The 17,526-nt window shown below is 41.1% G+C and overlaps 1 protein-coding gene across 4 annotated transcripts in view; it reads right to left on the reverse strand.

Moving 5' to 3' along the window:
• Positions 1–17,526, reverse strand: part of prex1 (phosphatidylinositol-3,4,5-trisphosphate-dependent Rac exchange factor 1) — an 85,210-nt gene that overhangs the window by 38,113 nt on the left and 29,571 nt on the right. For all 4 annotated transcript variants that reach the window (XM_020089345.2, XM_069526068.1, XM_069526070.1 and 1 more), the window contains 9 exons: positions 17,096–17,197; positions 16,811–16,972; positions 12,732–12,865; positions 12,288–12,403; positions 9,454–9,603; positions 6,189–6,336; positions 2,372–2,472; positions 706–809; positions 11–60 (listed from right to left, as the gene is read on the reverse strand). In XM_020089345.2, the coding sequence (XP_019944904.2) occupies positions 11–60; positions 706–809; positions 2,372–2,472; positions 6,189–6,336; positions 9,454–9,603; positions 12,288–12,403; positions 12,732–12,865; positions 16,811–16,972; positions 17,096–17,197 (1,067 nt within the window). The remainder of the gene's footprint in view (positions 1–10; positions 61–705; positions 810–2,371; positions 2,473–6,188; positions 6,337–9,453; positions 9,604–12,287; positions 12,404–12,731; positions 12,866–16,810; positions 16,973–17,095; positions 17,198–17,526) is intronic.

Below are 17,526 nucleotides of genomic sequence, written 5' to 3' on the forward strand. Positions count from 1 at the left end.
AGGTACTTACTTGATGACAGGCGTGTGGAGGCTGTGAAGGCGGCAATACAGCCTGACGCCCTAAAACCAGAGGGAAAAAAATGAGCCTCTGAGTCATAGAACATACACACCTTAAGTAAACAAGTACAAGCATGGCCCTAGGACAAGAGATTTAATTTCACGAAACAGGGACTGAGAACAGATGTAAGCCGACGCAACCACCTTATATTTATTTTTAACCATTGTGCCATTTTTTGGAATTAAGTTTCTGATTCAATTTTCTTTGAGGAGGGATTTAGTTCCTACAGGGATTGAATTTGAACATGTACATAAACCGTCAAACGATTTGCATAAATTATTAAAGAGCACCCACTGATGTGTATGCTTATGTGAACTTACAATAAAAATGTACATGTTGAACAAATGCATAAAGTAGGAAAACGTTTTATTATCCAGTGAAACTATGCCCTGTCAGCACAGTTGTGTTGTTAAAGTCATAACCATCATCAAGTCTTTAAGTAAAAGTCTTTTAATGTTATTTTTTATTATTCAACCTTTAAAGTCTCATTAGTAGAGTAACTAACACCTTAATACGTGACACAAATGTGACATTTTCACCCCAGCATTTGTATTTGCTTATGACATCTCTTTTAATCCCTCTAATATAAAATTTTCCGTCAGTCCGATGCATTCTTTATTTTATACATGTCTTATCAATACAGTTACCTTAGACATGATGTCCTCCATCTCACTGCGTGCCTTGTAGGTGCCATCATCGTAGCGGAAGCGGTACAACACCTGCTCGTTCTTGAACTGGTGCTTGTCCGACACTGAAATGTCAAGAGAGAAAGCGTCACCTCCGTTGGACTCCCAAATATTTTGGGGATAAAGGGTTAATAATCCAAAAAGTGTGACTATGGGGTATCTGAGCAAAGTACAATCACTCATTTCTCTTTTTCTTTCTTCAGATTTCCTAAGAGATAACACACGCACAAGCCATTGAAATGACGCAGGATTCATTTTCGTAAGAAGTTGAATCATCCTTGTACTAAGTGAAATACATTTTACAAAAGGGAGTGTAAGAAATTGACGCAATCACGTAGGTATTTCATTTGCTGAAGTTATTGGGGTAAGTACACATGTTATTATTGTTGGCGTTAGGCAAGCCATGACATTCAAATACTTAACACAGCAGACTACTGCCAATCCTCATAAAACCAGCATTAATAAACCCAGAAACATCCACAACAAGTTACGCACTCATAATCAATCCAAAACAGACAAACACACAGGCACACTGAGTGAAATCTGCCAAACAGAGGCAGTTTGGTTTCACCACAACAAGTTGGCATGGGCTCAAACAAGCTGCTGTTTTTCTCAGTCTAGACTTAAAAAACCCTCGTAAAAACCAAAAGAACGCACCACGAAATCCACCGCTGTAAATCGTCAAATGTGGAATTTGAAGCAGACGAGAATGATGGATGAAATAATGTGAGACATCAAAACTGCAAACATTCAAGTATGAACTGGTGTGTTTACAGGCTCAAACATGCACAGCTATTTGAACAAAGTTTGTATTTTGTATGATAAAATGCACGTGGTTGACTGCCTATCGTTGTGTGTCTCTTTACAAAACTACAGCACAACTCAGTAGTGGTCGACTGACAGATAACTGCTCTGTCTGACTTTTTTTCCCACTAAGTGGTGATACCTCCTGTGCACCTTGCCTGCAGGGCACGAGCCTCTCCAGTTTGCTCACAATGTCCCACTGTTATCCCACAGAGTCCTGTATCATCACTGTATCTCTCTGCGGTTCAGGCTCCTGTGAGCGAGGATTTCGGGGGATTTTCCACAGGAATTAAGGAATATGAACGTTGGAGCTCAGCAAGTGGAAGCAGTGGGTCATAAATGGTGACTGGTTTACACTTGCTATGTACAAGAGCCCCTTCAGTAACTCTCTGGACAAGTGTACACATACATTATTTATAGCTGTTTGTGTATGCGTGTGTTAATGTGCGCATGTGTGTCATTTCTCAGTTTATAATTCAGGTTAACGGGACAGTGACTGTCACACTCCAGATAAACTCTGGGAAGGAAAAATAATATGGGAGGTCAAACAGGAAGTGAGGGACACATTCACATAAACACGAATGAGTGAGTCAAATTATTATAGAAGACTGTGAACCAGCGAGCAGGAAAGAACAAGCCAAGAAACAGGATGAGGTGACAAAACAAAGTTCGATCATAATAAAAACATGACGGGGAAATATAAAGAGCATCAAATACGAGGAAAACCACAAACCAATAGAGGACGACAGTGGTTTTAAGAAAAAAAGAGAATATAAAGGGGAGAGAGAGGTAGAGAGAAATAACAGGTTTTGTTTGGTCTCACCATGGTGGATGATACCGTTTTCCAGCAAAGCTTGTCCCAGGTTGACCCCTTCGTCAGGTTTACTGATCTCTCCGCTCTCTATCAGCCATGACACAAACTCACTGAGGGCACAAGACAAAGAAGCACATGATGAGGCATGGATTCTTAATGTGATCATCTGTCCACTGTTTTAATTTTTAATTGCCTCAATCTTGGACATGGGGCTCCTCGATGTGCAGTTTTTGCATGGAATTATACAGCAGACAATTCAGTGGGGGTGGCACTAAGTCCCTACGTTTTTTTCTTGAATTCCAGTTGGTTAAATTTGCATTATGAGAGTTGCTGTTTTTCATCAAAAAACATTCAATACAGGTTATATATTAGAAAGAAAAACAATTGACATATATTAATAAAACTGAAAAATTACAAAGCAGGAAAAATAAAGAGGTAATCTTCATTGGAAATCAAATGTTTAAACAGCAGAACATTGCTTAAGTCTCTAATTACCCAAACAGCAGGTTAATGCACTTTATTTATTTTTCCATTATGAATATGAAGTTTAATTAGCTCACTGTTATATTTCCCCTTTCCTGTAAAAAAGATGAACTAAGACTTGTTGATATTTAGAGATGTCTTGCTTTTTGAAACCACATAGAAGGATTGAGAAGATCATGATTTATTACTTTAATAACCATTGTTAGATCTCTACACACATGTATAGTACAGCTATTATGGGAAAGCTAGACCCAATTCCAACAGAAGTGAGTATTGGCTGTTTAGCTTGAAGTGGATTTCAATGGCATGTGCAATGCATATAGTTTACATTACATGTTAAAGCAGAGACTGTTGGCTCATGTGACACAACCAGTGACATTCATTCTGAAGCTGAGTAGACCTTTATGTAGTTTTAATGAACTACTTTGACCACAGTGACACACACATACAAACACACACACACACACACACACACACATACACATTCACACACAAAAACACACATTCACGATATATTCCATGTATATCCTATTATCTGTAGCTTCAAATATGCTTTGCACCAACTTTGATTCATGGATCAACCGCCTAAATCCAATCGCTGCAACTCTGTCTTTTCACAGTCTAACATTTGTTCAGTATGCACTGAACAAATTTGTTGTTTGAAGGAGAAATTACATTTGCCCCTGCTTCGTCTTTTATGCTGCAGAGCAAAATAACTTTCCCAGGTAATAATGTAGTGAACTGGAGAGAGCTATGTGTGTGAATGTGTGCGCGTCACTGTCTTTATGTGTGGATATGTCATGCAGTGAACATATGAAGGCATGTCTCTGAATGCTTAGCATAAATGTCAGGCATGCAAGGTGTGCAGACCTGTATGTGTATATACTGTAAATGGTCACATTTGCAACTGCATCGTCTTTTATGCTGCAGAGCAAAATATGTTTCCCGGATAATGATGAGCTGTGTGTGTGTGTGTGTGTGTGTGTGTGTGTGTGTGTGTGTGTGTGTGTGTGTGTGTGTGTGTGTGTGTGTGTGTGTGTGTGTGTGTGTGTGTGTGTGTACAAGGTAAAGAGGAAAAGACAAATTGACAAACTGATCCTTGGCTGTAGAAGACAGAGCTAATAGATTGGTCGGGCTATCAGCTTGTTGATCAAATTTCTGTCGCTGAAAAATAGTTGATTATGTCACCTTGAACTGGCACCCTGCCCAAGTGATCACAGTATGAAGTACTACTACACTAATGTTGTTATCTTCATAATTTAAAGAAAAGAAAATCAACAAACTTTACTGCATCTACTGACAGACAATTACACAATATGTGTGCCATTGTACATCAAACTGCAACTTTAAAGTGCCACTGGAGACTAAATTTCACCCAGAAAAAACAAAATGTTTTTTTCCAAACACTAAATCTTGTGTTTTCTAAGATCTCATTGCTATTTATCTGAATTTGTTCCAGCTCCATTTCCTTTGTGTGTTGCATCATGGGACAATGGTGTGCATCGATGGCACACAAGTACTTTGTTTACATCGAAACTCAGAGGCTGTTTTGAAATATTACATAGTATGGCATTGAGGCAGAGCTAATGCATATTCCCACAGAGGGCAAGAAAATATTTTGACAATGAAAAGCTAGTGGAGCAGAAGCTAATGCTGAAATTGTGTCAGTGAACAGCTGAACCCAAATTCTATCTCTGGTGAGGACAAAGCCATACAAAGATATTGTATGATCAATCATTACTCAAAATATTCCTACTGATGCTAGACGTGCACTTGCATGACAAAAAAGGAGCAATTATCCGATAAGAAATGTAAAGTCTGTTAACACAGACCATTTTTCAATGTAGATGGAAGACAAATGATGGAATTATACTATCAAGGCGATGGGGGACAATCAAATCGGCAGGCAGTATCTCTGCTTAATGCTACTTGCACTCAAACTGTGCCTGACGCTAATTCCATCAGCAAGACAAATGCAGAGCTAATGTGGGCTGCACTCATCGGCAGGAAATGACTGAGCGATAAGTGAGAAAAATTGGAGATAATAGGAAGCGAAAGTGGAGTGAGTGAAAGAGGAAGACAAACTAGACTGAGAGCACATGAATGAGGCAAAGATAGGAGTCGGTGACATGTTGGCAAACACAGGAGTCTGAACCATCTGCTGCTGCCATAGCACTGACTCTTAACTTTGACCTACAAGTGGATGATGGGGGAAGAAACACTATATTCCTTTGAGGACAGTTATAATGAACTGTTCTTAATAAAGTACGCTCTGACACACACACAATGGCAGAATGTAATTACTTGAAAGATCTCAGGATCCAGACGATCTAACCAATTTAATTGGACACAGAGAAAACCACATGGACAAGGATGGATCTCGTATCACCATTAGATTTTTGAGGAATTAATTAAAATCTCTTCTTGGTGGTTTGGCTGATGTGACACTAGTCAATGTGTCATTACTACGTTCGCCAACAAGGTTGTGTTTGTTTGTTGGATGGCTGGTTGATTTGTTTGTTTGTCAGCAGGATTACACAAACACTACTGAAGAGATTTCCATGACACTCTGTGAGACGATGGGACATGGGCCAAGACAGAACCCTTTTAAATTTGGCACAGATCAGAGTGAAAGTGGATCCAAGAAATTTCTATAACATAGTGAGACATTTTGACTGTTTTCACAGTTAATAAATAAATATAAAATGATGTTCATTCTAGTTGTCATTTACCTGTTGGTAAGGGTTCTAATACGCAAGATTTACCTAATAAATTAAAATATAGGGAGAGGTCATGTCAGTGGTGTTTAACACAATTACTTTTTGCAGGACCAGTCCTCAGTCCCCCATTACATTCTTGTCCAGTTAATTTTGTGTTACCCCGAGGTGGTGCCAAACAGATTTAATTTAATTTAATTTAATTGATCTCGCAAATGCTGGTGGGTATGTAGAGATACTGAGGGAAACTTAAGCAGGTCTCTCATTGAATATTCACTGCACTGAAACATCAGGGGGACAGAGAGGCGAATGGCTTGTTGCAGAGCTTTAGTTAAAGGTCCTCTGGTAATGAGAGTATGGATGGCAGTGTGTATGTGTGGAGAAGATTGGCCCTTACTATAACTCATGAGAGGAGACTATGAGGTGGAGGGGACTCATTACAGGCAAGAGGATAAAACAGTTTAGGCATTTTGCCAGGACTCGGGAAGCTGGATACCAGCTCTTTTGAAATCCTGCTGATCTTATGTAACAACAATTTGTAAAGATTCCCTTGTGAACAGCGTAGCATTGCAGTCACATTCATGGAACCTGGGGAAACCAGACACTGCAGCGGCAAAGAAACTCACTTCCCCATGAAGCACTTGGGCACAATGCTGAGCTTCCTGCGTCGATCCTTTATCAGGTGCCGGCTCTTGGTCATCATCATGTGGTAGAGCTTCTCCCCCTTCTCTGCAATCATCACATAGGCATCCCGTTCCATGCCCAGTTTGAGACCTGCAGATAACAGAGACAGAAAAATCTTATTCAAGAACATTTGTTATATTTTATGCAGTTAACCCTCGACAGGGTGAACATCTTTTGAGTTTGAGAGACAAAAGACAAATGAACGGAAATAAAGGAGTAAACAAAATCTCAGTCCATTAAAGTGGCTCTATCACAGTGCCAAGAAAAATACACCTCGCCCATAACAGAACACTAATTTCAACTTCCTTTCTGTTGATATCTACACATATTAAATCCAAAAGCCAAAAGCTGTCATGGTGCTGTTAGAAGAGACAAACAGGCCTTTGCCTGGACGGCCTGGTTGTTTTCTGGTATTGTGCATATGGAATGAAGCCAGGATCAGAGCATGGGTGCTAGGGCCCCCCCCCCCCCATCCTCTGAAACAATCCCAGATGTTAATCTCCTCTAGACAAGTTGTCTTTAGAGTGGGTAAAGTTCAGGAGGGTATAGTTATCTTGATCTTGTTCCTGTGCTGTTTGGTGAACTGTTATTCCTCTGTGGTAAAGCAGACCATGTGAGGGCCTATTGTAAGGCCCTGCTACCCAATAAAACTTCTCCAGTGAGCACACTGTTTGAGCTGCTTAACCTCATTGCCGAGATTGATGAACTTCTGAATTGCACCGTGACACTTTCTGACTCGGGCAACTCAACTCTGCTGCACCGCGATTCCCAAAGCTGCTTAACTCGGCCGAGAGGCACATTAAGCTTCTACAATTGACTGTAAACTTTTCTCATTTACGAGCTACAGCGTGCTTGAAAAAGTACATCTCATATATCTGCAGCATCTGGGAACAATTAATTTATCATTATATAGAAGGTAAAAAGGTTGAGTGGCAAATGTTGGGCTGGGGTCTGACTGATTAAGAGGGAGCGGGGTGGGACAAACAATGTGAAAAAAGTTAAATGGCCAACACTGGAATCCAATTTTCCCATTGAGACATTGGCATTCCGTGCTGGCAGCCTGTGATGGAGGTGGGGTTATATTGCATTTGACAGCAGCTGGAGTACACTTAAACAATGAGTGTCATTGAACAACAGACGGGGCCTGTCCAGCTCCGAGGCCCCTCAGCTTCTGCTCCAGCTGTCAGAGTTTGTCTTGAGCTGCTCCTTGTCTTCCTGCTTGCGCTCCCTCACTGGCATGAGCTAATGCCCCGATGCATTATCTGACCCACCCACGCATTTTCCCTGCACTTCCATGAAAACAATGATCAGACGGAACACCTCCAGCTGGCAGTTGTTGAACAATCAAAGCCTATTGGGAGGGTTGAGGCGAGACGCATGTATGAGACAGGGAAGAACAACAGCATTACATAGAAAAGGTCAAAGCGATAATTCATGAAGAGGTAAAAAAAAAACATTGCCAGGATTTATTGCATTCAAATGTCATAATGTAGCTGTCTAGACTAGAGGAGAGAGGCTGAGAGAGAGGGAAGCACAGAGCAAACTGGTGAGCGGGGAATAGAAAGTGAGAGTGTGGGGAAATTGGGCACTGTGACTGATCTGGCATCTGTTAGCCTCAGGTCGATTTCCGCCAGGTTGAAACTTAACACCGCAAGCTGTAGCACCCTCCTTCATACTTACTTGTACTCTGAAACCCTTTCATCGATGGGTCTGCTGTCGAATGCTTATTTAAACAAGATCTAAATCAGTATGGCTAATTTACAACAGTACAACATGGTTTACATGATGGCTGTAAACTGCAGAAGTGCTCAGCTAAACCAATTAGCACATGGAAATAATCAGACAAATAATTTTTAATAGAGATTTGATTTGAAGCCATCAATGCTATCAGGTGACCTGTTGTGCACCGCCACCAAATCTGGTTAAAGCCTTTCACACCATTTAATGCACAGGACGCAACAAAGACAGATGGCCGGTGTTGAACAGGTGGGGACAGATTTGAAGGCAAAAGAGGGAAGTCCCACGATGCAGAGAAAACAATTTAGGGAGCAACAAGAATATCAGTTTGCATTACTAATCTTACATTAGTGGTGCTCAGGCTTTTATTCACCATCAAGGCTTTTAAAGTAAATCTCTTAGTGGACACTTGGATGAGACTTGAATGTTTGATCCATGCACATTAAAAAGACGATCCACATTCTGCAAGACATACTGAAATGGATACAGCTGTGTTTAATGTCGATGACAAAAACTTTTATCAGAGTAAAAATAGATGCAGATTAATTAAAGGTGTCTTATGTAACTGCACTTCACTTGCTCTGACATTTCTATTTTAAGCGTGAGACCAAGATGCTGTTTTTAGCACATCTGCTGTTTGTGAATGAGACAGTTGATTTACTTGCCACGCAGAGCTTTAATTAGTCAAAATATCTCCACTGTACTGATTCCTTGAATGTGAAGAGCAGATAGCATCCTCTGCTTATTGCACGGGTGACCCAGGCCAACTGTAAACGTCGTGTCACCTAAGCCTCCATTTACAAAACAAAAGCAGGCAGCTCGTTCAAGGTGGGACATAACTGTAGGGCACAAACGCTGTATCCAGGTCATAAGCACATCCACAGTCATTACTGTGTGCCAGCAGAGGGAGGGCTGATGGTTTGTGAATCTAAGGTGGCACCAACATGTAGGGCAACATACAACGAGTTCAAGAGAAGGAAACACAGCACAACTGCACGACTACAAGGAATGAAAAGACCAGAACCAGCAGGATAGAGAGGAATGGAAGGACAGAGACATCTCAGTATCATGTGCAGCTGAAACAACCAAGACAGAATAAAATGTGAAGATCTTGGAGGTCAACAATGTGTGACGCTGTCAATCACAACAACAGGGGCGTTCACGACAAAAGCAAGCACAAATGATGCTCCTTTTTGAGGTTCTGTGGACTGCGTCTGGCAGCAGGTCTTTAATTGTTGCAGCTCAATTACTGCAGTTTGCAAAGAAAGCTGCATCAGTACTACCACAACCCATGCAAACAGTTTTCCTGTAAAACATGGTTGATGGCGAAATATATTTCTATGCACGACTGAAAAACAACTGAGTTCTGCGAGCGGGACACTCAAGTACAAAGACATCGTCTCTGATTTCTGCTTTAACTTCCATAAACTAGAAGTGCCGTAAAATGGCCTTTAAAGAAAAGTTACTCACTCTCTCTCTGCTCCCGTTCCCTCAAGATGGCATCCAGCCACTTCTTCTTGTCCTCTGCATTTTTGGCCATGCAGACAAACCACTTGTTTTTCGCAGTGTTGTGGATTTTCCAGCCGTTCGTCACTGTATAGTTGTTGCTGTGGTAGTCCGCTGCAAGGTAAAAAAAAAAGAATGAATGAAGCAATTCAGTTTTTAAAGGGGAGAGAGGTCATAATGAATAATATTAAAAGACTTAATTATGGAGCAGAGTGAGCTATTATTCTTTTTAGTATTCAAATGGTCTTTGGGGTTTTGGGAAATACTCAAAATTGATCATCTAATTAAAATTAAAAAATTAAATGAAAGAACCATAATATAATTTATAATAATTTATGGTTCACTGCTTTTTGTTTTTCGTGATCTCACACTGTGACTAAAACCACAGATGGTAAACATGGACCTCAGTGGTAAATATAGGAATTGAAAATGAGCGTAATTAAATCATAAAGATGTTCTGCAATTTGACATTAAAATTTTCTCTGATGAGCATTTACCACTCAAGCTATGATTGACAACATCATTAAAAAGATAAACATGTGGCACTGCGAGAGCAATAAAAAAAACAGATTTCCACTGACTCAACGAAATCTCCCCTCGCACCCCTATCTAATTATATCATCCATTTAGCTGCAGGTGAGCGGCCACTGAATAATGAATGACCGCTGGTAATGGGGTACATTAGTCTCATGCTCAAAGGTCATATAAATAGATCTGAGAATTCAGGCCCCACGGGGAGCTGCTCCTGCGGCTCTGGAAGAGCAGGGAACTGGGTTGGGACACAGACACTACGGAGTGTATTCTCTCTTTAGCCACTGGGATGGAAAAGATGGATTGTAGTAAGGACCTGCTGAGACTTGAAGGGTGGCAGAGAGATGGATGAGTCAGAGAAGGAGAGGACATTTATAATTTTTGGACTATATTTAAAATAATCAAAAAATCAAGTCAGCTCCTTTATTTTGTTTTTTCCCTTTCTTTATTCAATAATGTGGTCTTTTGGTTTTAGAGCAATAACCCTGTGCTTGCACTCAAATATACCCTGCTTGTGCTCAGATTTCAAGTCTGTCAAACTTCCTCAACCAACTGAATGCCAGGTGAGGTATTGTAAAGTGAAATTCATTGTGAGTGTGTTAGCTTTATGTTACGGGTCGTTACTTTAAACGGGTTCATGAAGTTCTACCTTCCCGTCAATCTGTTTGAAGGATAAACAACGAGAACTCCAGCAGATACTTGGTCAACATGGAGCAACAAAGTGATTTTCTTTACCTAATGAGAACACTGTTGCGAGCAACTATAAAAACAAAATAGCTGCTGCCCTGTTTCTTTTCCCTTTTTTGTTTTATGGCAACAAAAGCAAAAGCAACCAAAACGAGAGCTGCGCAATTTAATTTGTCATCATTACACATGGCTTTCTATTGGTTGGGAAATTTGCATGAAAAAGATGACTTGGGAAAATTCACTTGTTGCACAAAAAAATCCAGAGCAGTAGGAAATCCAAGAGCAGACACTTCACACATGCACAGAATCAGCATGAGCAGAAGAGCTGAAGCTTGAGCACAGGAAATCACAAGAGGGGCATATTTGAGCAAGCACAGGGTTGTAAGTGAAAGCGTTACAATATCTGAACATGAAACCAATAAATCCTGCTCAAGGACAACACTTTTGAATAACCCTAAACCCTCTGACATTTCACGTCTTTTAAACTTAGTAATCAGATTATCTGTGTTGAAATTTCACAGATGTGCACATTTTCAAGGTGGCACCCGAGAGTTCTGTAGCATGTTTTTCTTTGTGGTTTTCCCTCCAGCAGCCTAAATATGACAGCCCGCACCATGAAGCAGAAAAAAAGGTCACGTGATCTTGCAAAAATATTCTGGCTGTGCAGAAGAGAGAAAAAAAAGAGGAAACGTGTGAGCGAGAGGAAGATGTGTTTCTACACCAGCGGACAACAAGCCCAGCACAGTGGCTCACTCAAAAACCGCAACAGCAAAAATGAGCTGTGTGTTGACGGTATAGCTGCCAGCAATAAGATAAGTAGCTCATCTCTTACAAAATATATCACCCAATACGAGTGTATTACTGAGCTTGGAGTAGTGGTTTCACCTCCATAGCTGACATCAAAAGGTAAAACAAGAGGCAGCAAGCTACATCCTGTTTGAAACTAGGTGCAAAGTATGATACTCCACCCAAACTGTCAACAAGTACCTGATTCATATCCAATGACCACTTACTAAACAAAGTTTCATGAACTAAAGTATGAAATGGAAGATGAGAAGAGTTAGCAAATTGAAAGGAGTAATTTTAACTTTCACTGCACAATATAAATTTCTATATAACCTTAAAAAAAAGCCCCTTTTCCACTAACACCCACCAACATCTGGCTTTTGTCTACGATGCAAATTGATTAAATCGGCATCCACTCCAAATCTGATCGGCAGTGATGGAAACGAGAAACCAAGGTGACCGCACTTATTCGGCAAGACAGCAAAGCGAGAGAGCGCCTCAGTTTCCACTGCGTTCGTGACGTCGAACTTAACACATTGGGGAAATAAACAGAAAGGCAAACTCCTCTACTGGAAATGGGAAAGGCGTCAACTGGCCTTTTTTAAAGACTGTGTATAATTCTTAATTTTGGTGTAAAAAAGGTACAAGCTATTAAAGTGAATAAACCATCAGTTTGGGATATACAGCTGCATTACATCAGGAATGCATAATAATTTAAACAAATGTCCTCGGAGAGTTGCATGAATGGACATATAGACGGTCTCCAAAGGCAACGCTGCTGGACAAACACAAACCTGTTCCATCTTCCACATTTTCCACCTCCATCACCTCTGTGTTGATTCGGCCTCTGAACACATAGAGGGGCCCGTTGATAGACTTGGTCCTCTTGGCGGACTTCTTTCCAGAAACCCTAGCAAATGGGACAACACTGTGGTTACACTCAGGCAGGGAAAACATCCGTTGATGCCAATGCCGTAGTAAAAGGAGAACCTGTGTTTGCAACACATGCACATTCATGCACAAACACAGGTATGAGTGCTGCAGACTCGTGTAGGTGTTTTTGTTTTGCTTGCATACTAAAAAACTGTCAACACACATAGGAATGTGGACTTTTGCTCCAAATTTTCCTTGTGTGGCTTCCTTCCAGTAGTTGTTCAATAAAAATGTTTTTTTACTGCTCCTCTGACATGCTGTTGCGGTAGCTACTATGAAAGTTGTGCGTATGTTGCATTTCCTACCTGGACTTCCTCTTACAGTACACCAAAAGGTTGTCAAACAGGAAGAAGACGCGTTCCTGGATATTGCCTGCTGAGATTTTAAGGAGATTTCCATGAAGCAGTAATTCTGTGCAGATATCCGTCAGGTTGGTTCCCTGGAGAGAGGAAAAGATGAAACGGAAGATTGAATCAGCTTCTGACACAAGTTTTAAGATATTCAATTTGACACAACAAGGTGATTTACATCCATCACATACATTACGTTGTGTATGTTTTGTGCTCATGGTCATTTTATGTAGCCACAACTTATTTTGTTTGATCAGAGCTTGGAACCTCAGGTAGGGAATTGAAACTAGAAGATTGTCATCTCTATCAACCTTAACAAGACAAAACGAAATCCAACTCTGACACTGTGAACAATTTGTTTTCATTCCACAGTCGATAATAGGAAAAAGTAGACACATCTGTCCCCCACCCAACTTCAAATTAAGGCCCAACGCAAAACTATAAACCTATCAACTGCACACTCTATTCTGCCAAGAGAGTTAGCCTATCGCTAGTCAATCACTGAGCACGTAATAAGTGACACCAAAGCTTCAGTGGCAACAAACTATACCTTAGCCTAGAAGAGAGTTTCCAGGGGGATTCTTATTCGGGGACAAAGTCATTTTATACTCTTTCAGCATATAAACACATGTAAAGACTGCACAGACATGCTTGCCTCCTTTCACATTAAAATAAATGTGTATGTGTATAGAAGATATTGCAGATTGTATAGAAGTGCCACAAGCATTAATATGTAAAATTAAGCCAAATTAATTCTTCTGCAATCTGAAACTATTCAGGAAAATGCACTTAGACACCCTGCAGCCATGAAAAGAAGTAACCAACGTGTGAAGACTGAGAGAACCGTCTTCTTAATGAAGTAGTGGAATAAGGAACATGACACAATCCAGTGATATTGGTCTTGTACAGTCAACACAATGAGCCATAAGAGCTGAGACAAACACAAAGATTCTTCATTTAACATATATTGCTTAATTATTAGTACTGATTCATCAGATTTATATTAATGATCAAACATGAAGAGGTATCTTTCTCATTTTGAACTCACTATTGAAATGTGAAAAATGTATATTTAAAAATGTTTTCAGTCTTTGTTAATGAAGTTGTCGACATCAACCTGGGACTGATTGACTTCGATTGACAACAGCTTGCTGTCTAATTAACCTTTTCACAAAGTGGCTGGACACACAACCAATGACTAATATAATTTTGGCCAAGTTATTTCCAGAATATCGGTTTCAGGGTTTTCAACTAGGGAACATAAATGGCTTTCACAGATACAGACACACGAATTGGCAACTGCATTCTCATGTGTTCCTGCCCAAGTGGTAAATGACAGATGAAAACCACTTCCTAATATTATAACAGGAACAATTAAGGAAACTTAAAGCATGAGAAGTATATACATGTGGTTCACCTTAGCTGCCAAAACACAGCTACTGAAAAATAAAACTAATGAAGTTAAAAGACAACTCATTACTCACGGTTAACCGGATCATTCCACTCCAAATCATCCGGAACTAAATACACCCATGTGTGGGCTGAGGACAATGTCCCCCCTTTGGCTTGTGGAGTACCCACCACATACCCACAGGCACACACACATACATCAGATCTGGACTTCACTGTTGTCTTTGAAGTGTCTGACATGACACCTGTGGAAACCCCCCAGCGGCCACGCCCCTTCTCAAGCATCCATAATTGATTCCCATGAGTGTATATATAGCGAGAGAAATATGATGGATGCTCATCACTGCAGAGTTCATAGAGAGACTTTTTTTGCTGAGCTTTTTCTAAGGTGAATACCGACTGGGTTTGGGGAGGTGATTTTGTTTCAGACCATCAATTCAACGTCATGTAAAGCTGAGGTGGGGGTGGGCGTAGGAGAATGCTCAGACCTACATATGTCCACACATGCACATCCTACTGTCTGTGTTTACAGACATGTCGACGCTTCCCTGCATTTATAATGTATGTACAAATACACTTTATTTGTGCACCGTATATAAGAGCAGCGGTAATGCGTCTGGCCCCTCTTCAGCGCTACTAGCGGGCTCTTCCATTAGGGCTGGAGGTGATTAGTCTGGAGAGTGGCTGGAGAGAGGAAAGAGGAGTGAGACTAATGCTGTTAGGTCGAAGGCTCTGCAGGGGGGCAAGGTCAGACTGAAGTGCCTTTCCAAGCTTTTACTGGGTTGTTCAGGGAGAGAGAACAGAGAAATTGCTTTCTTGTTTTAGAGCCGCTTTAACAGAGAAGTTTTCGAAAGATTGTGGACAGAGATCATTTTACTTTAAAAGCTCTGTTGTGGTATGGATGTAGCCTTGGACTGCAAGCATTACAGTCTGCCTGAGGTTTCCCCCTAAGTAAAGTTAGATATTGGCTGACTGTGATCTGTTTAACTGCTCACATCACATGAGTTCAATCATCACTCATGATCAACCGACAAACATTGACCCAGTTACCAGTTTGATAGTGTCTCCCAGTAATAATACACTAACAATTCCAAAGGCAGAAGAATAATCCATCTAAGTGAAAGCAAAGGTGTAGGTGTGATATACAATATGTGGCACATATGACATTAACCCTGTTACCAATCTGAAAGTGTCTACTCATTATTAAGATTGCATCAAACTATTATTTCAATTATTCATTACTATCTATCCATCCGTCCATTAGGTATACCGCTTATCCTTAGAAGGTTTGGGGGGAGGGGGGCAATCCTTGCAATTGTTGGGCAAGAGGCACGAGGAGGCGGGGGAAATGCTCTTGTCAGTCTTTCACAAGGCTAACATATGTAGACAAACAACTGTTCACACTTTGTGAGATAACCTGCATGTCTTCGGGGGGGTAGAAGGAAACTGAAGTACCGCAAGGGAACCTACGCAAGCACCGAGGAGAACATGCAAACCCCACAAAGAGAAGTTGCAGCCAGAAAGTTCCAACACAGATCGTTGTAGCTGCGAGGTGATGCCGCTAACCAGTGTGCCACTGTGCCGCCACAAAGTCCAAAACTCATTGAAACCTTCCAAAGAGTATCTAAAATTATAATTAACTGAGTAATGCAGCACATTTGAGAGGCTGGAACAGAGTAATTATTTGAGTGTTTTGCCTGTAAAATTGTATTCTAATTGATTAGCAAAACCGTTCAATACTATTTCTCCATCTGCAGCTCCACTGATTGGCCAACTGCTTTAGCTCTGCTTTGGTTTGTACTTGGTTTTTACAAAACATAAAGATGAGAGGACATCATGGTGGCTTAAGTCCAAACACAGAATAGAAAGACACAAAATTGATTAGCTGTCACAAGAGGAACCAGAACATACCCTGCATGGTCTTATACTACCAATATGCTGGGGCTAAATAAATATTTCTTGTTTTTTGTTTTCAGGGTCAAGTGGTGACATTTTTCTCCAGGACAGGAAGAAAAGAAGGTCTGTTTTGAAACCCAGATAGTGGGATGTCCCAGAGGGGCCCACTCTCTGGGTCCATCCTCCCAAGATCCCCTCATGTAACCCTCCCAGTGCATGTGAGACTAGTGCACTGCTTCCTAGGTCTCTTCTGATTGGGCAGAATGCCTGTTGGCATCCCCATTAGCACCCTGAGTGGGTGGATTGTCCCATTGGTGCCCGCTAAGACAAGGCTTCTTTTGTGGTGGGTGAGGGAGGCGTGAAAAATTCACTGGACCCTTCGATCGGCTCCCAAGCCCTGTCCGTGGCCCCTGGGCTCGGAGCAGTGAATTGGCTGCTATAGTGCTTAACTACGAACATAGATGGAGCCTGTGTTGGTTGGGTTGTTCCTAAAATAAGTTTGCCTGTTTAAGTCCTGGTTATGATATAGGAGCATTGAGAGAAACACACTTGTGTTGCGTTTCAGGATTCTCTAACAAAAGGACATTCATCCTGGTAATTCTCTGTCTGTTTCTCTTTCCTTCAGTTTTCACTCTCTAAATGTCACGGCACTAATCCTGGTCTCCTTGTGGCTTGTGTCACCCTGACCCCATTCTCATTCTCCCCGACTCCGTCCTCGTTGATCTCACCTCCCAGCCCTCGATGTGGGACTGCAGCTGTTCCAGAGCCTCCAGTTTCTCCATCTGCCTCTTGGTCTCATTGATGTTGGAGCACACTGCCTTCATGGCCTGCAGAGCCTCCTCCACAGCTGGATAGTCTGCATGCTTTTTAGGGGTCCTCTTCAGCAGTTCCTACATTGGGGGAAACAGGTTTCTGGTTTTATACCATGCAACTCTACAGATAAATAAAGGGAAGCTGGTGTTAATATTATTATTCAACAGCACCATGACATTATTGCAGCACTTGTGCACTACCTTCAGCAGTAGAGGGTATTTGCAGATCCTCTGAATGGGAGTGAGAAGGTAACCCTCCAAGGGAATGTCAGTGCTTTTCTTCCCTCCCAGTAGCATACAGTGCTGAAGAAGAAAAAACACCAATATAACACTGTAAAATCTGTGCAGTCAGAAGAGACACATTCTGCCTGAAATGCTAACACCAGGAAAAACTTTCATCAGTGACACTTACATTTACTGTAGGTTTGAAAATCAAACTATTAGAGAAGTAAAAATGCTTTGGATTTCATATTTCCTGTTAACATGTGATATCGTGCCAAGTAATCAGTGGAAAATCAATAAAGATTAATCTGAGTTGTTTCTTTTTCTGTTGTGTCAAGGGGCATCTAGCTTCAGTTGTCGAGTCCATGTAACCTTTCCACGTCTTCAGTAAAACACGTTTCTTATCTAAA

The sequence above is a fragment of the Paralichthys olivaceus genome, chromosome 6, assembly GCF_024713975.1.
Source record: "Paralichthys olivaceus isolate ysfri-2021 chromosome 6, ASM2471397v2, whole genome shotgun sequence".
Classification (NCBI taxonomy): domain Eukaryota; kingdom Metazoa; phylum Chordata; class Actinopteri; order Pleuronectiformes; family Paralichthyidae; genus Paralichthys; species Paralichthys olivaceus.